General features: G+C 48.8%; 2 protein-coding genes across 4 annotated transcripts in view; one reads left to right on the plus strand and one right to left on the minus strand.

Moving 5' to 3' along the window:
- On the plus strand, positions 1 to 1,234 carry MEA1 (male-enhanced antigen 1). Its single transcript, XM_054629793.2, has 3 exons — positions 1 to 279; positions 359 to 473; positions 540 to 1,234. The coding sequence occupies exons 1-3, from the start codon at positions 67 to 69 to the stop codon at positions 701 to 703; spliced, it is 492 nt and encodes a 163-aa protein (XP_054485768.1). The 5' UTR covers positions 1 to 66; the 3' UTR covers positions 704 to 1,234.
- Positions 1,113 to 20,349, minus strand: part of PPP2R5D (protein phosphatase 2 regulatory subunit B'delta) — a 27,210-nt gene continuing 7,973 nt past the window's right edge. For all 3 annotated transcript variants that reach the window (XM_054629778.2, XM_077176156.1, XM_077176155.1), the window contains exons 4-16: positions 19,449 to 19,648; positions 18,955 to 19,065; positions 17,498 to 17,590; positions 16,907 to 17,037; positions 16,758 to 16,817; positions 16,467 to 16,575; positions 15,562 to 15,615; positions 12,639 to 12,809; positions 10,567 to 10,694; positions 7,517 to 7,618; positions 4,901 to 4,973; positions 4,346 to 4,462; positions 1,113 to 3,999 (exon numbers count right to left, since the gene is read on the minus strand). In XM_054629778.2, the coding sequence (XP_054485753.2) occupies positions 3,862 to 3,999; positions 4,346 to 4,462; positions 4,901 to 4,973; positions 7,517 to 7,618; positions 10,567 to 10,694; positions 12,639 to 12,809; positions 15,562 to 15,615; positions 16,467 to 16,575; positions 16,758 to 16,817; positions 16,907 to 17,037; positions 17,498 to 17,590; positions 18,955 to 19,065; positions 19,449 to 19,648 (1,487 nt within the window). In that variant the 3' untranslated portion in view covers positions 1,113 to 3,861. The remainder of the gene's footprint in view (positions 4,000 to 4,345; positions 4,463 to 4,900; positions 4,974 to 7,516; positions 7,619 to 10,566; positions 10,695 to 12,638; positions 12,810 to 15,561; positions 15,616 to 16,466; positions 16,576 to 16,757; positions 16,818 to 16,906; positions 17,038 to 17,497; positions 17,591 to 18,954; positions 19,066 to 19,448; positions 19,649 to 20,349) is intronic.

Raw genomic sequence — 20,349 nt, forward strand, 5'->3', positions numbered from 1 at the left:
GCCCCGCGGCGGCCGCGGCTGTTCCGGGCGGCGGCGGCGGCACCTCCTCGGCGCCGCGCCCGGTGTATGGCGGTGGTGCGGAGCATGGGCCCCGAGCGCGTCTGTCCCCGGGAGCCCGGGCCGCCCGAGGGCCCTGACGGCGCGGCCGGGTGGAGCGGCGATGAGGAGGAGGAGGAGGAGGAAGAGGAGGAGGGCGGCGGGTACTTGTATCAGCCGCTGAGCCAGGAACCGGAGCAGGGCCTCGGCGACGCGGGCCCCGGCCTGCAGGAGCGGCTGCAGGTACCGCCCAGCGCCTCTCGCCGGGCCGGGGGTGGCGGCACCCGCGGTCCCGACCCCCGCTGCCCGCCTTTCTCCGCAGATGCTGAGGCTGCACCTGCCCGACCCGCCGGTGGACAGCGAGGAGGAGAATGAGGAGGAGGCAGCGGAAGGCGCCGCGGCTCAGAGCAGCCACAGCTCCATCCCCATGGATGCAGGTAACCGCGTCTCCGGCGGGACCCGCCCGGGGCTCCGCCGCGGTCTCACGGCCTCTCTGTTCCCAGAGCATGTGGAGCTGGTGAAGAGAACGATGGCCAGCGTGAAGCTGCCCACCCTGGGCATCCCCGCCTGGGCCAACCAGATCTCGGAGGAGCAGTGGAAGGACGTGGTGCAGCGCACGCTGCAGGCCCGGCAGAGCCTCGGCGGCCCCCGGCCGCAGTGGAATTGAGGGCTGAGCTGCGGCACAGGGGCTGCAAACCCCAGCCCTCCCTCTACCCTGGAAGCACCCACTGCCTCCGAGCCAGGTGCTGACAGGACTTGCCAGTATCAACCTCCCAAGTTTGTCCCACTGACATTGTCTGGTTTTCCTTCCCACTCCTTTTTCTGGGTTCTGGCTGGTGCATAAGTCAGTGTGATGGCCTTGTGTTGGCTTCCTCTACCTCTGAGGAAGCAGATTGGTTTCCATGCCTGGATGCATATGGGATGATGGGGCTTGGCTGGCTTTGCCCAGATTCCCTCAGGACAAACACTGGACTTGGCCCCATGCTGACAGTACCAGAGAAGTCACTCTCCAGGCTGAGGGCCCCTCCTCTCAGGATAGGGTCTGTGTGTTGGAATATCACAGGTGGAGCACGATGTGTCATTCCAAGAGATTGGTTTTATTTAGTTCTGTACATACAGGGACATCTGTACAAAATCCAACACTTTCATACTATGTAATGCTCTACTGAAAATAAAGTACACCATATGTACATATGAACTGTAAGCAGCTTAATACTTGTGTCCAGGGTGTGAATGCAGTAGTTTTGCTTTTTCCCTTGGGAGGAGCAAGCCAGGTGGAGTGGAAGAGGCAGCTCCAGTTCTGTCCATTTGGCTGATGTGGGGAAAGGCATAGGCAGAAATGAGCAGCACTAATGCTAGAAACCAAGTATTGAGCAAGGGGCAGCTGTAGCGTGGCAGATGCAGGTCTGCCTATGAGCAGTACATGTGGTGAGAGGGTGAGCACACTCCCCCCTGTCTCACATGGTCCCCTTCTGAGGTGTCCAGGACACTGGAATGAATAGGCAGCAAACAAAGGATGATGTGAAGGTACTAAGCCTAAGTTCCCTGACCCAAAACAAGACACAAAAAGCTATGGGAACATCAAAGCTGTACAGCACATAATCATGATGTGTTACAATCCTGCCCCTGCACATGGCACAACCCCAGCAGCATTCCTCTGGCCAGGGTCAGGGGCTGCCAGCAGAGACAGATCATCTGCAGAACAGTGCCAGCCCCTGCACACCACAAGGTTCTGCTCCCTCTGCAGGCAGAGCAGCCCACAGCGGGGAAAGGCAGCCACTGCCCAGCAGCAAGCAGGCTCAAGTGAGGGCATACCATGCTGTAGCAATCTAAAAATGAGGTCTTGGCTTACAGCACAAAGCTAAGCAGCCAGTTGGAGAGCCTGTGCTGAGACAGGAAGGAGCCTCCTGCCCAGCCCGAGCCTGGCAGCCCTCATTTCCGCTGTGCTGCTCTGGCACCACCCGCTGCATGTCCACATGCTGTGCCAGGCGTGAGGTAATCGATTGGCAGCTGATCATGAGCTCAGACTAATGTTCAAAATAAGCAATAACCTCCCTGAGGTGTTTCTGAAGTCTCCTGACTTTAGAACTGGCCCGTTGCGTGAGGCGGAGGGGAGGTGGGGCCCTGCGTGACTGGGGGATCTCACACATGCACCCGCCAGCTCCTCCCAAGAGATGGCGGCATTCCTGATAAGGGCTGAGCCGGGAGAGAGCTACACGGGGCAGGGATGCAGGATACACAGATCAAAACAGCCTCGCTGGGGTTGGAGGAAAGATGTGCTGCACACCAGCAGAAAGATTAGAGGGGGTGATGCTCTGACCTGGAAATGGTTTTACTGGTGAGGACAAGCAGATACACCAGAACCTTCTACAACATCCCGTGCTGCTGCAAAGCAGTGTCAGGCTAGCACCAGCCCCGCAGGCTCCCTGCACTACTGCAAACCCACTTTTCAGCTTATGTGTCAAGAAAGCAGGCACAGCAGGTAAGAAGCAAGGACTCCCTCTCTATGACAAACCAGGCGGCACCTCGGCCTGGCACTAAATCTGCACCACAAACAACACGGGTGAAAGCTGGATCACAGGAGCACCCAAGTGCTGCGCAAGCCCCTGGGCTATCAGCAAGTGTTTCTAAATGCTAAGTTAGCACGGCCCCTGATGCACCAGGTGATAACTAACAAGGGCCTCGGGCCACAGCAGGTGCACACGTAACAGGACAGGTGAACTTTGCTCAGAGCACCCACGGAAGCGATTCAGCACTAGTGCTTAGCCATTGATAATAATGAGGAGACAAGTGAACACTCAAACTCAGCCACACCCCAGGAGGCGTAGCCATTGCTTCCACGAGCTTGCAGAAATGACTAGCAGCACAAGCTTCCTAGAAACCCTGGCCCTGAAGAGCTAAGGATGGGATACAGAGACAAAGGGAGAGCTGCAGGAGTATTTTAATTGAGCAGGTAGAGGAAGAAAGTAGAAGTCAGTGGCTGACACCTGCTACAAAGCGGGAAGTTAATTCTGGGCCCACAATTAACCCGAGACATCGGGAAGGAAATGAGTCAGCACGGACCAACACAAACAGCAGAAGGAATTCACTTTCTCACAAGAGAGCTTCTAAGGATGCTCTAAAGGGAGGACTGCAATAGTATGTAGTGCTTGCACCCAGCTTAACTGGGGGTGGCAAAGCACTGAACCCCCACTCCACTGACAGGGAAACAAAACAAGGGGCTTGTAGCAAAAGAAAGGTGGAAGTAAACATTTCCTCTGCTGTACATTAAGACCCTTCAGCTGTGGAGCTGCACCCCAAGGCAGGTTGGAGAGTCAGCAGAGCTTTCACAAACTCTGCTTCTGCCCCAAGCTTAGCCTGGCCTCTGACCGTGGCAGGGCTCAGCTGCACAGGCAGCACAGGGGCAGGAGTGGAGGAGATGGGCACTTGGAGTTTGGAGCAGCACACTGAGCCACACACGGCAGGCTCTGCCCAACACAGAGCCTTGAGCAAGGCTCTGGCTGCCTGGCAGAGTAAAATCAGGTGGCAGCTCACAGTGAAGTGAGTCCTGCCTGGACTGATAAAAGCAGAGGTCAGGCAGGCTCCCCTAATGCCTGCAGAGCCAAGGTGGGAAAGCAGGAGGACGGAGAAAAAGCAGGACAGGACAGTGGTGAGATACAAGTTCTAACATAAAACCAGATCTACCCTGGAGGTATGCAGATGGAGTGGAGGACAGGCACAGCTCACCATGTTCATTCCTTACTTATACATGAGAACCGAGTGCATTTCCATGACCCCTGGAGGAAAGGGATGGGGCAGAGCTTCCTGGGCCAGCTCCTGAGCCTGTCAGAGAGCCTCCTGGCTTGAGGTGAGAAACTCTTCTGCTCTCTTGTGGGCCTCCAAGGCTTTTATAGTGTAGACGTCCTGTGGAAGCTCAGACTTCCGGCGCAGCAAAACTTTGTCCTTCTTAATGTCTTTCAGCATCTACAAACAAATCAAAGGAGTCAGCAATCAGTAGCAAACCCCTTCATGCCTTCAGCCTCTGACTCCAACTGCTCTAGGTTATGCTGGGTGGCACTGCAGCATGCTTCAGAACAGGCTGAGAGCCAAACACAGACCAAAAGGACACAAGCTAGTCCCACTGGCACTTTTTCCAGAGTGAGAAGGTTAGAAAAACTCCACTCTTCAGACTACAGGTTGATCTCTTAATGATGAGGAGTGAGAGCAGTGGCATTTACCCTCAGAACATTTGGAAAGAGCCAGTTCTGGCTATGCTGAGTTCCTGGCTGAACTGGGAGCAAGTGTGAAAGGACTCGAGTCCCCTACGCACCTGCACAGCCTCCGTCTCCACCGTTTTCTTCAGGAGCTGTATGTCCTCTGCAGTCGGGGTCTCCGTCTCCATACAGCACACAGAAGGCAAGGGTAGAGGTGCATAATACATGGGGTACTGCAGGCAACACAGACAGCTGGAGAGTCAGCACTCCATCCAAAAGCACACCTTCTCCCCCAGCATGGCACAGTTCTTCCAGCTGCCCTCTCTGGGAAGGCAGCAGTAGGGACACAGGCAGGGAAGGGTATCCTCCCCTCCCCTGTGCCCTCTGACTCCCAGCACGCTGCATGTGCAGCTGCAGTTCACAGTGTGGCCCATAAACACATACATGCTCTCTACAGGGCAGTACTTAGAGGTCAGTGCTACAGAGGGACAGCCTGATAAAACACTGCCAACATTCCCAAGACGCTGTTTTTTGGGAGAGACACACCACTGCTGCAGCAGTGTCCACAGGACTGAGATCAGATGTTAAACCTGCTCTCATGGGCTGAGGAAGCAGGTCACGACCCCCAGCACATTCTTGCCCCATTCATCCTAGGTCCTGTTGTCGCTCACCTGGGGGTTCAGTCGAGCCAACTCCTCTATCTTTTGCCACATTTCTTCTCGTTCCTTCATCCTGAACCTTCCCCTGCACAGAGAGAGAGCAAGTGTGAACTCCTGGGGAAAGCCCAGCTTTCATTCACAGCATGATAAAAGCAAGAGATAGCAGAAAAGTGCAGCCAAGGGAAAGTGCAGCTCTGTCATTCAGAAAACCCCTAATTCTACCTAATTCTAAATCTACAAGTGAGATGAGGCAAGAAGAGGGGACACACTATGGCTAGCAGAGGGTAGGCAGGCATGCTCCTCGCTCACCTCAGAGCACAGGGTGGCAACACTGGGCTGCACAGGTACTTTTGGCCTGGCTTTGTGCTGCCAGGAGTAGAGCAGAGTGTCTGGTTTAATGCCAGAGTGTCTGGGGTAATGCCATGACACCAGTCTGGATTTCAAACACACACTTTCCTGGTGCTCCCCAGATGCAGAGGGACAAACTATATTTTCCAACAGAACTGGGGTTCCATTGCCCCACTGTTCCATCTCTCTCTAGCCATAACACACCAGAGAGCTGCCTGAAGAGCCCAGGCACAGCTCTTGAACTTGGCACAGATTTTGGCACACATGTGAAGTGATAATTCAGCAGGGTCACTGATAAATCACAGGACAGTGAATGTTCTCTGCAAACAGAGATGAGCATCCACCACCCCTTGTTATTCTGTTCTACATTTTAAACAGCTGCACTAAAATCTCAGCTTTATTTCTATTAACTATATGACTTTCATCCCAGCTACTAGTCTCTCTAGTGCCCTATGTATCCATGTTAAGGAAGTTCTTATACTCTGTAATGACATCACACTCTTTAGAGTTCATGTAGGCTCAGAATGAGAATGAAGCTGCCAAGCAGCAGATTGCTCCACCAGAAAACACAGGGTCACAAAAACACCTCCAACAAACCAACCCCAAAACACACCAAATGAATAACCCATTCAGGACAAGACACCACCTGCCCCAACTTCCTCACTGATTTTCCAAAGGATTCTGATAATCCAAACAGTTTAAAGGTATCTGGGGAGACTAGAAAGGTGCAGTCAGCCCATTTGCACTGAACAGCAGAGAGACAGCCTCTCCACATGTTCCTGCAGAGTCTGTCCCTCACGACCACCCTGGCTGTGGCTGCAGAGCTGGGGGTGCAGCAGTGACAGGCCTGAGCTGGCATGTCACTTGTAGGCATGTTACCTAATTAAAAATGAGGCTAAGCCATAGTCAGACCTCTCAACATCTGCATGCAGCCTAACAGTGAACATACAACACTCTTTCTCTTTCCTCATTTCCTATTTACTCAGTTTGTTTGCACATGCAATCCTTCCCACACATGCTGTTTTCTAGTTCACAGTACAAGGTTTTCTGAAGCCTAATTAAGCACAGAGGCACTAGACAAAAAAAAAAAAAAACAAACATCCTAACATGAGCAGAAAACTGCAGCACTACCCATCCTTTTATTGGACAGCACTGAGCTGTTTTGTTAAGCTTTTTCAGAACAATTCTCCATCAGTCACACACCAGTGCTGGGAACAGTCACCTTCAGCAGGCCAGCAGCTAAACAGGGAGAGAAAACTCCTGATGGAAACACTAGGTAGATCTTGTAGGAAATGTACTGTCACTGTGACTTAAAGTGTATGCGAAAATATTGGTGGGCTTCATAAACGCCCTAGAATGGGAAAAAAAGAAAACTTGCTTGCTCCCATTTTAGACACTAAAAAACCTTAATTTCTCCATAAGCGGGTTACTCATCTGAAGGTCTGATTCATAAATCAACTTATTACTTATTATTGAGTTACTTACTCCTATTTCACAAAACAACAGAATGTACCCCAGAGTTCCACACTCCCAGCAAGGATTAGCTCTGCTCTCCCCACCAGCAGCCCTGGCTCATCCAGGAATGAGGAGCTGAGGAGCATTTTTTTACTATTTTATTTCACTAAGTCAGCAGAAAATAGATCCAAAAAAAAAAAAAAAAAAAAAAAAGTTTCCTTCTTGCTTACTGGACTGACTCAGCTCACCAAGGCAAGCCATAGAAGCACCAATATCAGCACAAGGCAGCAGAAAAAGTGGAGTTCTTTCCTCTTTACAGCATCATGGCACAGGTACTTGCTGAGCACAGATTTTATCCCCACCATTCACTCTTTGAAACTGCAGGAATTATTCCATCTTTATCACTGGAAAATTGAAAGCATCCTGTGGCATGAGAGATGTATTATGCCCACTGCAGCAAAACTCTTCAGAAAAGCCTTTCTAAAGCAATAGATTCTACTGACATCACTACAACATTTATGAACTTGTAAGTATTTCCAAGGCAGAACAAAGCTGAGTATTCTCTGTGTATGCAATCTATTTGCTCATGACTCAGCAAACTTTGTCAACCTTTTCTAGGCTACCTGCTTCAGCAGGACTGAAAGGGGTTTTATCAGGGCATACCTCATCCCTACTCATAGTTATGGCTAAGGAATCCTACTTTTTGACAGAATTACTTACCACCTTTCCATTTCCCCTCTGCCTACTGCCATCTACCACATCTTACTGTACCCCAAGGAGACTTTAGGATGAGCTCAAGTTACTTGGCAAAAAACTCTTACTCACTTCTGCTTCTCTGCCTTGTATTGCTGTGTGCAGTCATCAAAAAGCTTTTGGTTCATCTCCATGAAGAGCTTCAGTGCATTGTAGATCAGCCCATGAATTGTCCTGCAAAGGAAGAAGGAAAGGAGAACAAGTCATAGTGGGCAGGTTCTTCCACCTGAGCTGGCACCAGCAGCACAGACAGGAGGTAACAGCAGCAGCAACTCATTCTACAGTGATGTGACAAAAGATTCTTACACAATCCCAGCTCTTACCAAGGCAAAATCCCTTCCATAAACACTGCAGGAACTGTACAACAGAGGGAAAGAGATGGTGAAGAAAGAGAAGATCCTGGGACAGGCCTGCTGTGGTCAGATTAATGAGTGCAAAAATACACATTCATGTGTTCATTTCTTGCAGTTACAAGTGGGAAATGAAGGATGCTAGGGGCCTGTTCAAGGCTGTTTTCAAGGGGACTTTAGTGCCTCCCACTGTTCACACCACACATACACAATGACTGTTCTGGGCTGCCAGTATTTGGTCATAAGCTTTTCTGCTGAGCTGCCCAAAACATAGCCAGGCAGCAGCCCTGAAGAGATGGGAACCAGCACACAGAATATCACAGAAGGAAAGTCAGCTCTGTGCCAGTGATTTATGGATAGCCTGCACTGTGTGTGAACTCCCTATGGGACAAAGACTCTCCTAGGGAATGAAAACAAGTGTTGAAGCTGTCTCTGAAAGACCTGACCCAGAGGCAAAAGATGAGATTCAGCAGACTAAGCTCTGTGTCTCTACCAGCTCTGCAAATGGAATATTGAAAAGAGATGCAATCCTGCTGGACTTAAGGCTGTCTGAGCAACTAGATGAACTATGTGAAGGAAGAGGAGACTCTGAGGTACTCAACCTGCCCTGAGAAGATGGGGATGTTGCTCAAAGACAAGGAGAAATAAGAGAAAAAGAGTTTCATTTGCAGAACTTCTTCTGCAATACCACTGGGAAGCAGACCAGAAAAGACAGGAACAGCAGAATCATGAATCTTGGCTGCTGCAGGGACATGGAACTGCTGAAGGGTTTCAGACAAGAACATAAAGTCTATTTCTGAGCTCTGGACTTGTCCTCCCACCCTAGAATCAATTTTTAGCTAATTCACTAAAGGAAGTGTGTTAAATCAAATTAATTAAACTTGAATTAACTAGGTAAGGAATTAAATGAAGAAGTCAGAAGAAAGGAAGTTGATAAGAGAACCATAAAACAGAGTAGCATCTAGGAATCAGACACAGGGGACAATATTTGACATGGACAGCTGCCCAGTTAGTTCTGCTTTCTCTGTTTTTCCTGTACTCAAGGAGTCAGGCACTGTATTAGCCAAGTTCTCTGGTCACAGAGAACATAAGGGTGGGACATTAGTTAACAAGCAGCCAGAAGTCAGATGGAAAACCTACTGCACATTTCTGAAAGACTGGCAGCATTAGTGATAGGCAGGTATCAAACTCCATGCAGACTCAATGGCCCCAAGGCTGGCAAAAGCAGGTGCCTCAACCCTTGCAGAAGCAAGCCACTCTGGTCTGCTGTGGCCCTTTTCCATGCTGTGCAGAGATGGCTGGGGGCAAAATTAGAGGACACTGAGAAGTTATATTCACATCCTAACAGAAGCTGTAACAGTACAGGCTTTACAGGGTAAAATGCAGCTGCTGCTCCCTGGATGGAATGCTGCTGGTGTGCTCCAAGCCTGCTCCAGGATGGTTCTCCACAGACACAACCTGCAGCCACAGCCCCTGCTGAGGGGATGGAACAGAGGGTGGAGCAGAGTGGAAACACCACAGCCAAGTTCCCTTGGAGTCCTGGCAGGGAGGGGATCTCCATGGTGCTTTGCAGCTGATAAACTGCACAGGGCTTGTCAGCCACGGGAGATAGGAGGTGCCTTGTGGCTGAGCCAGAACAGGGGTGAATTCACCCTCCTTGGATGAGCTCAGTTCACCATAATGCAATTGTACTAACACACATTCCCTTCCCAAAATCACCCTCTTTGGATGAGCTCAGTTCACCATAACACAATTTTATGAACACATATCCCCTTCCCAAAATCACCCTCTTTGGATGAGCTCAGTTCATTACAACACAATTGTATTAACACACAACACAATTGTATTAACACACACCCCCTTCCCAAAATCACCCTCCTTGGATGAGCTTTTTTAACTACAACACAATTGTATTAACACACATCCCCTTTCCCAAAATCCCCCACCCCAGAGTGTGACCACCCCTCACAGGGCACATGCTCTGTGCTTTATTGACTACACCTCTGAGCAAAGTGAGAGAATTTTACACCAATCAGTAACAAAGTCACGTATGACTAAGAGTCACTCGAGCTCCACCTAAACATAAAGAAATAGCACAAAAGTAAGCTGAGAATAGGAGTGAGTTAGGGAAGACTCCCTTGTAACTACTGGGATCAGTCAACAGGCTGAACCCATCTTCTTCCCCTGTGGGTAAGAAATGGCATCTAGGAATCAGACACGGGACAATATTTGACATGGACAGCTGCCCAGTTAGTTCTACACACTGGATACTTTTACTGGGAATTAGAGCTTCTCTGAATTGCTTTGAATATGTTTTTGCAGTCAGATACTTTCACTGGCAGTCCCTGAATCTTAACCTGCCACAATTTTATGTTTATAAGGAATGTTACTCCATGAACTGTCAGTGTAAGTCCTTCCCAGGCACTGGCAGTCACCAGCAACAGGGAACATAATCAAATAAAATGGAAGACCTGCTGAGTGGTTTCTCCTATGCTGCTGGCATACTTCCCTGAATAAGTCAGTTGAACTGACCCAACAGGACTGTTCAATGAAGGGTCCCCCTAATAGGACACTGGCAGACTGGTTGGGTTTTGCTTTTCCTGGGGTGCTGACAGAAAACTCAGAGGGTTCAGGAAATCTTTTTCCATGATACATGCAGATACCACCACCAACCCCATGCATTGCTGCATTGCTGCACTGCAGCAGCATGCCCCAAGACTGCCAGTGGGTCAAACAATCCTGCAAGTGTCAGAGCATGGGGGAAAGACCTACTTGTTCCAGTGACTCTTGGAGTTCTTGTAGAGTGCTGGAAACATGATTGGGAGGATTTTGGCTGCATTATCGCTGATCAGGCTCATGATGTATTCATTGTTCCAGTAGTACAGCGCTCGCTCTGCCACCTGCAGCAGGAGACAAAGGCATCCTTGAAGAGGCTCCTTCCAGGAACTCCTGTGGTGCACAGGGAAGCCACCACCCAGCCAAGGAGCCCACATGCTTCCCCACAGCACAGGGCTGACCTTCAGGAGCTTCTCTGAGGCCATTCATCCTTTCTTTGCCTTAGTCTCTGCCAGACACTTCTCACTTTTCTGGGACAAACCTCACGTTCTTGGATAGACAAGTCAATATATCCATGATTCCAACACCCTTTACACAACACTTAAGGACAGTAATGTCATCTACTACAGGTCCCAATTCAGATTAGTTCCAAGCCTTCTTCATTTCCTCAGACTGTCCTCTGTAAAGTTCCACTCCTCCCTGGCTTTCCCACAACAGAGTCTCTCAGGGCTTTGAAGCATGCTTCAGTCACCAGTCCCACAATTCAACCCCCTGATTTAGTAAAGGTGAAAATATGGAAAATCTTGGGGCAGCCACCCTGCTCTAACAAGACAAACAAGTCAAGCAAGTTTCCACACAGTGACAGACTATGCAGGCTAATTTCTGCATTTAGTGCTAGCTTGAGAATGACTTAAAAATCTAGAAAAAGAGACATCCAGACTCAGTTTTGCATTTCAGATAATGCAGAACTTGCTATATCCCCTTAATATTCCACAGAAGTAAATGAAATGAAACTCACTTAGTGTCCACTTACCTATCTTTTGGTTTTCAAGATCTGGTTAAGCTTTTTTCTGCTAGATTAACACACAATTCACTCAGAGAAAACTCATTCCCACCAAGGTGCTCAGACTCACCAAGAAGTCAATTCCTAATTTTGCTCTTCAGACAAGCTATAGGCTGTTCAGCCTGACTGTATGGGACACCTTTGGGATTAATTCTCTTAGGCTCTAAAGTGTTTGCACCTTCTCCAGGTTTCTCAGCATTGTTCTTCAGAGTTTGGCAGCAGATGAGGGCTGCTATCAAGTACAGGATGTCTCTCCTCCAGCCTTTACCCTACTTAATTCAAGCTCCTCAGTTCCTTCTGGTAGCTGCCTCCACACCCAAAGGTCACATTAGTCCTTTGGCTCCCACCACCACACCAGGAATCCATGTCCAGCTGGTTTCCATCATGCTCCCCTAGACCTTTACACAAAACTCTTTTTTTACATACATGTGTGACCTAGACTGACCTTATTTTTGGCTTGTAAACACATGACTTTGTACCTCTCTATACCCAAAGACAAACTGAAGCCAGCCTGCCTCACTGTGCACTCACTCTCACTGGGAGATGGCTGAGTCATTTCTTCTTTAACACTCCACCTATAAGCAAATGTGTTTGACCAGCAAGCTCTCTTCTTCCTGGGCACTCTTGTGAGTGAAGAACACCTGCTAGGAGCTACTAGCAGGTCCCATCACCCTGTACATTTTAAACCTTAAGACAACCATCCACAGAGATATTAGCCAGCTACTACAACCAGTTTCCCTTCAGTGGAAACAAAGAGGAAACAGACTCCAGTACTTCTCCAGTATACCTCACTCTTCACTACTACCTGTGCCAGAATAAAACAAAGGACTTTCCCAGCACAGAGTCTTTAGTTGGCCTCTCTCCAATACTGCAGAGTGCTCAGTTTTACTCCAACAGGGTGACCCTGGATGGATCTCCCCTCTCCTTGCTAGCCAGAACAGGAGGTGGCAGCACCTGTGCTCCAGCCCCAGCCTGCTGCAGTACCCAGTGCTGAGCAGCACAGAGCAGCAGGAGAGGCTCCACAGATCTGCTCTGTGCCCTCTTTGGATGAGCTCAGGCTGTGGTTGTGCTGAGGATTCTCACTGTTTCCCACCACGTGTCACCCCAATACTCGCCCTGGTGACACCTCCACCTGCCAAATACAAGCCCAAAAGTGTGGTGTCACCCTCACATGCCAAGTGGATTACAAGTCAATGCTCTATCTCCTCCCTGAGCTGCAACCTACCTGGAAGTGTGGGCTGGAGACACATTTGGCCAACTGCCTGAACAAGGGCTCCATAACTTTCACAAACTCAGATGGCTCAATCACATCCAGGATCTCCTCCAGCTCATTTAAAAACATCACCTCTTTGGGACTGTGAGTTTTTGGCCAGAACTTCAGCAAGCCCACAATCACCTGAGTGGGAAGAGTACAGAGACAGTTAGAGGCTCAAAGTCAACACCAGCTGCAAAATAAATTTTTAAGTGTCTGGTCACCACAGCAAGAGGGGAGGAAGTAACAGAAGACACTTTCTCAGTGAGTCAGGGTGGGTGATCAGTGAAAAAAGAAGACAAAAGTCCAAACTCTGCAAAGTTACACTCATGGGAGCAGCTCTCCCTAGGCTGCTATGATTTATTACAAGCACAAAGCTTACAACCATTTCTTATTCCCCACCACAGCTTAACACAGAAGGGTGAAACTGGAGTGGGCAGCAGCTGGCAGACAGTGCAAAGTAACCACAGAAGTTCAACTAATAAAAGTGGAAATGCTATAGAGAAGGTGGTCTCTGAAGGGTCATTATTCAAAACACTACAGAGCTTGAATACTGGGGAGCACTGAATAAATAAAGCAATGGATGGGTTTGGGACAAGGAAGGGAAATACTGCTTCACACAAAAGTAACTGGATGATGGAACTCATTCTTGCAAGACTTTGTAGAGATTCAAAGTTGAAACAGACTCCAGAATGGAACAGACAAGTTTATGGAGTTTTCACCTAATGGTTATAATTAAACATGACAATGCAGATGCAACTTCTGGCTGAGTAAAACTATTGCTTACAAGAATAGGGAAGGACTGTATCTCACTAGATTTTATTTTTTTATTTTTAATGCTTCCTGTCCTACCCATCTGCTTCTAGACACTATAAAGGCAGGATCCAAGATGCTGCAGACCTTCACTCTGTTGGAAGGAGAGATTCTCACTCTGTGGACATCAGAGGCACACACAGCTGACCATAGGAGCTGCCCTGTCAAACCTCTGTACTTCAGCTACCTGATCCTGAAGTTGGCACTTGAGAGGAAGCTCAGAGCAGCAGAGGGACAGTAGTGGGCATTGCAACAACAGGATTAGAGATATCTGAGCATTATGTTTCTGCCAACGCAAGGCTTCAGAAACCAGCAGTCCATTATTCTCAATGTTTGTCATTATTCATGTCTGCCATTCAGGCAAGAGTTAGCTTCAATGACTCAGAAGTCATTTCACCTACAAACTAAGGTGGCATGAGGTGTCTGGAGTCTGTGTTTGCTATTACTGAGCACATCTGAGGCCTTGCTCACCTGACAGTCTTTCAGACTGTTGTTGAGACAAGAGCTACCACGTCAAGCCTTGCTGAGCAAGCTTCTGGGGGGCCATCTGAGGCAAGTGTGGACCCAGGGAGTAACCTGGCCTCCTTCCAGCACTGCTGGTAACATCTCCCTGTGCATTCAGACTCTTGCTGATGCACAAGCCCTGTAATTCTTCCAGACTTCAGTAACACCAGGCATCTTGGGGGTCTATTCAAAACCTTCACAAGCAAGGTGCTTCAACAGAACCCAAGCTGTGGCAGTATGGTCTTGGTATGCCAGGTTGAAACACAACACAACATGCACTGAAGGTAGTGAAATTGGGTCATTCCACTGCTTTCCACAAGCACCAAGCCAGACCTGGGTCTGTAATCCAGGGGCCACTAAAGAGTTATCCAAAAATGTGATGAACTACAGAGCTTTACTGTCTGAATAAGCTACAAAGTGAAATATTGACAGATTTTTATTTCTCTCTTCTCCCTCAACCTTTGAGGTGCTTTGGCAGGAGGCTGTAGGACTGGATGTCAGCCACAGGAAGTACTCAGCATGATCAGGAAGCTACTTTAAGTGGTTTGTTTCAGAGCAGGCTTCTGGGAACATAGGAAATGGAGGAGCCAGGTTTAAAGGAAAAGCCAGGAGGTCTGCTTCAGCACTGCTGGTGTCAGAGCTGTGGAGCCAGAAAGCTGACAACAGCTGACCAGCTTCTACCCAGCACAGGCAGGCCCACCATGAGCACACACATTTGAGGCAGGGAACAGAACGACCTCAGCCAGCATTACTCATTAAAACACTCACACTTGTGGTGCTCCCTGCTACAGTGACAGAAGTGTGTGTTCTCTGCCCATCTGCTGTTTTGAGCCTGTGAAGCTCAGCTCTGTAGAAGACATTTCCTGGCCTGCAGTGGGTGGAGAAACACTTGTCTCCTTCTTGCACCCTCTGCCAAACTGGCATTTAGCCTGGTTAACACTGCAGGTTTGTGCAGACAGTAACTAGAATATGTGAGGTCACCACTTACACTGCTCACATTTTAGAACCTGCTGTTTCCCAGCACCATGTCCTGAAGGCAAATGTGTCTACAATGTCACTTACCTCTACAAAAGTAGCAAACTGATGCTAAAGCTGGAAGGAGAATACTTTCATGAAGGAACAGTGGCATGCCTAAGTAGATGTTGTGTCCCAGGTTCCTAACTTCATCCCCACAATTCTGCAGCCAACTCCAGCAGTCTGGAGGAACTCTTACTATTTCAGGGCCCCCACAGGCTTTGGTTCCATCAGATGGTCATGTATTTTGTCTCTGCAGTATCCCTCATTAGCCAGAAGCTCTGCCCTGGAAGAACAGCTTGGTATCCTGTTCCTTCTGCTACACCAAGATCTGAAGCATAGAGGAAGATTACAGCCCACCTTCCTGAAGCTTGCAGGAGAAAATGCTAAAGGCTTGCACATGAGCAGTACAGCCCCTTCTACCCCAGGGAGCCAGGCAAACCCAGTAAACAATACCAGTGAATCCCAGCCTCCTTACAGCAAGGGTGAAAAAGGGCTGCTCTAAGGAAGCTGTGAAGCTTTTTGGGACTTGACTGTCACACAGAAGTGAAGCAAGATTACTCACTGGCTCTGTCAAGCTGCTGTCTTTCTCCAAGAACTGTACAACACAGTATGCCAGCTGTAGGAAAAAAACATGGCAAGATTAGAGCTTCTTCAAGTGTACCCCAGTGCTACCACCTCCTAGGCTGGAAGTAACACCATGCTCATTATGCTGCAGCTCTAAACAAATCCAGTTTACTGATGGCAAGAGAAGACTTTAAGACCAAGCAGGCAGGGCCTGAGCTCAGACATTTGTGCAATTTTAAGGACAAAACTTCAGTCACCCAGAGCAGTCCACAGCCAATACATTCAGATGAAAGCACAGCTGCACACAATGGGGAAGAACAAACCTGACTGACACAAAGCCCTGCTCCACAGAAATAGGGCTGAGACAACAGACATCTCTACTTAGTACCCATATTTTTTCACTTCCTATCCCAAGTTCTCATCTTCTCTATTCTTCTGTTATGTACTCAGAATTGGAAGAAATTAATCTCTAAGCCAATCTAGCAGACTAGCAAGCCAACTTCTCCACATATCTCAGTGGTGACTAATAGCTGATACACCACATGCACAGGCTGATGACTGCAGCTAGGAAATTTACCTCTCTGGTTTCAGCAGGCCCCTAATATTTCACAAGCTTCCAGCACAGAAAGACAAAGCAAGCCACAGCATTAAGACACTGGGAAATGTCAGGATACTCCCCTATAATCCAGTGGCACAGGCCCAGACAGCACAAGAATGGAATAACCACTATAGTATGGGACTAGTGCAGAGCCCAGAACACTTCACAGCAAGAACTTGTACAATGTGGCCTGGTGGATAGCTATAAACAATTAGCTTATAAACTAATATAAATATAGAGAGCTTTTAACAGCTATAAACTCTTGCAAAATCCCAATCTGCCCTTGAACTTGAAGCACTTCTCACCTGTGGATGGTACACACTGAGAGACTTCACTTTGTGCAGTGGTAACAAGACTCTGATGAGGAACATCTTGTGCTCTTCCTTCAGAGGCAAAGCAAACCCATTGATTATGCTGAGAAGAAATAAGAGTCTTGTTAAAATTTTGACCCAGCAGAAATACAGTTCCTCTCACCTCACAAGACACCGTAGTCCTGCAAGGACTGCTGAAGGAAGGCACTGCCTTTTCACACAGCACACTGGGCTGGGAGGCCACTCTCACTATGGGCCCTCTGGGACTCCCAAAAGTGGCCTTACCTTCCCAGGATCTCCAGTAGCTCTGCAATCCCATTGTGGTGTTCTGTTTCATAGATGAACCTAAAGAGAAGGATGAGAAGTCATTGCCAAATGCTGGAAGGAAAAATGCTGGAGACAGGGAGTCTACATGGTAGTAAGAAAGACCTCACCTGTAAAATATATTATTGATCTGCCTCCTCACATATGCTCTCAGACCCAGGAACTTCCCATAGATCCTGTGCAGAATAGTTTTTAGGAAGTCTCGTTCTCTGGGGTCTTCACTGTCAAAGAGATCCAGCAGCTGTGGGGAGAGAAATTCAGTCAGTGCCTGCACACTGCCTGTCTGGGCAAAGCTACCAGCAACACAGGGCACTGCTCCTGTTTGGCAAAAACAGCTCTTTCAGCTGAGTGATGCCTTCAGCACCCGGAGCACAGTGGTCATTTCCCTGAAACATGTGACCTCCTAGTCACAAGCTGGAACCATCATCATTCCTTTCACCTTCAGAAGCACAGTGATGGCCTGCACATTCTACACAGCTGCACATCCCCAGATTTCCCCTGCAAGGCCCCCGTGCCTCTTTTCATCTGTACAATGAGTTATGGGTTCCAGTGACTACAGCTCACACACAGCCTTGCCCTGCACAGAAAATTCTGTCTGCTCATTCAGGACAAATAAAGAAAAGTCACATCATCAAGCACCAAAATCTGCTGCAGGTCCTTCCTAAAGGTGGTGCACAGTGGCAGGGGCAGCAATTACTTACAGATAGCACAAACTTCTGGTCAATGTATTTCTTGGCTACATTTGGTTGAAAGTCAGGCGACTCCAGGAACCTGAGGAAGAACTCGTACACCAGCTGTCAGGGGAAAAGGAGAGATTACTTAGAAATCTCCCTGTCCTCTCACCAGTGTTTACTACAGATTTTATGTCTTCCTTCTCCTTAAGGATTCAGGGAAAGGCTGGAAAGCCCAAACAGGAGCATAAAAGCCAGTGTTTCCTTACCCAGTGGGATCAACTCAGCTGCCCTTGCTTTAATGGGCAGGAGTCTCTGGTGGCACATAACTGCCCAAATCTGCCTGAGATCTCAACACATCAGGTCTCCCAAAGATAACACCCACCTACTCAGATTAAGACATTAGGCCTGGGAAACTCTTCTCCTATCTTCAGCAGACATCCCTACAGAGATCAGAAACCTCCAGAGATGGCAAAGGCTCAGACTCACGTGGATGCCCTTGAGACATCCAAGGAATAACAGAAGAGCAGAGAAATGAAACAGACCCCAGAAAAACACGCAGTGTCCTCTGCCTCCGGGGTACTGACTCAAGGTTGGCTTGGCCTCACTAAGCCAGGAGAGCTGCATGCTGTGTCCCACTTGGAAAACAAAGGGCAGCTTGCTTTAAGAAGGCTGTCAGTGCTGAAACATCAAATTTTGGTCCTGCTGTTCTCTGAGAGGACTGAGTCCACTCTCATTTCTCCTAGTGGTCCTGAGGGGGCACTAGGCCAAACAAGATCAATGCATTTGAAAGGTCTGACTTTGGAATTGAAGGAATGATAGGACCGTGCATCTACAGGTAGGGCCTGGCTGCCAAGGACAGCAGTAAAGAAAAAACTGAGGTGCTGACCAAAAAGTTCAGCATTCAGTTGCCAGAAATCAATCCATGCTGGCTGCTGCTGACTCAATTCTGAGAAACAAATGCTGCCTAGCATTCACAGCATTCTGGTACTGAAGACACGCTATTTCTATCAATGCTCACATCCCTATGTCAACTGCAGCAGTGAGAAGTGATTAACCACTGCTGCAGAATGACACCTTATTTCTTCTCTGTATTTTCTGCTTCATTCTGCAGTACCTGCCTCTTTTTCTCCCTTTGTCTGCTTGACAACACATCCCTGTGCCAGTGCCTCGAGCTTTCCTCCTGACTTCCACTGCTGAGCTCTGCTAAACCACACTCACTTGTCACTTTCCTAACCCTTTTCATCTAGTCTGTCTAAAGCCATCTGCAGGAGAATGTTGCATAGAGGCATCAGCCAGTTCCCAGGACACCCTTGCTTCCTGCACTACCTAAGAGTCACCTCTGACCCCTGGGTAGCAGGCCTGGTCTTTCCCCAGCAACCCTTGCAGGCTGGTGAAGCAGCAATGGCAGGGCTGGCCGCCTCTACACGGACTCTTAACTTCTGGGAGATAAATTCACCAGATTTATATCTCCTACTGCTCCTCACCTGAAGGTGTGGCCAGGCAGCCTCTAATGTAGGCTCATCTTCTTCAGGGTCAAATTCTGCTCCTGTGGGATTGGATGATGGTGGGAGTGTCCGGAAGAGGTTCACTGAAAACTGAGGTGAGTGAAAAAGTTGCATGAATGACATTGTGACACCTCATGATGGTCCTCCATACAGCAAATCCTTCACTGCAGTGTCATTTGTCACAGCTGTGCCCACAGGCTGATCCCTTCCTGCAGGCTGCAGGGCTACAGTCTGCACAGGACCTCCCCAAGTGCACTCTGTGCCAGAGACAAGAGCTTCCACCTCTTCCCCACAGCAGGCACTGTCACTACCACCACCCCCACACACACTTCTCTTTCTGGAGGTGGGGAGATAAGGAATGGGTAGGACTGGGGTCACACTCCTCTCTGACAAATCCCCATCCCCTCCTCCTCCCACACTTCCCTGTTTCTTTGGCACACAGAAGCCACACAAACACTGGCTCCGTGCCCTACCATGATAACAGCTTCAGGATAGATGGCCTCGGTGACAACATCCCGGTTGTGTGTGATGTATTCCACCATCTCATTGAGACCTGCTCGCTTCACCTCCTTGAACTTCAGGTCACTGAGGGGGTCAGAGATGAAGTCAAAAAGAACACAGCACTGCCGCAGCTTCTGGATGAAAAGCTCTTCTCGTTCGTGGGGAGGAGCATCTGTCAGAGAAAGCAGGGACATCTGTCCTTGGAGACAGGCACATCATCTTCCTGCTTTACCCAGGTAGCACCGTGGTTTGCTCCCTGTGGCTTCCCCCTCCCCTGTCACATTGCCCTTCAACTGTTGGAGGGAAGAGGGAGAGGCAGTGTTATCCCTGCTATGGACATGGGACAAGGGAGGCAGAGAGGATGCCAGGCCTCTGAAGCAGCTATCCCAAGAGGGGATTTCAAATGTGGTAGCAGTTTCTAACCTGATAAGCACTGATCTCTTCTGTGTACAGAGTACACTGAAAAAGGAGCTCAACCAGCTCCCATCACAGAGCAGTGGCAGCCATGTCCTGCACCCCAGAGACACAAAGGGAGCTGGGCAGCACACGCTATAGCCTAACCCTCCTGCCAGAGAGCAGGGCCAGGCTGGCAGGAGCTGTACATTAACAGATTCTCTTTTTGATACAACTGGAAACTACACACTGCCTCAGCCTTCCCCAAAGGCTTGTCTGTGTCTGTGAGCAGCACCAAGAAATGGCTCTGCCTCAATCACTGCTGAAAATGCTTTCTCCTTGTCCATACTCATGTTTAATTGCAACATAATGTACACTAAGTGCTAACACCAAGCTGCCCTAATGTGGACAGGTTCAATTGCACTATCATAATTGGCAATGGAAACACAATGAGGAGGAAGCCTGGTCCTTCCCCAGGAA

The sequence above is a fragment of the Agelaius phoeniceus genome, chromosome 3 (genome assembly GCF_051311805.1).
Source record: "Agelaius phoeniceus isolate bAgePho1 chromosome 3, bAgePho1.hap1, whole genome shotgun sequence".
Taxonomy (NCBI): Eukaryota; Metazoa; Chordata; class Aves; order Passeriformes; family Icteridae; genus Agelaius; species Agelaius phoeniceus.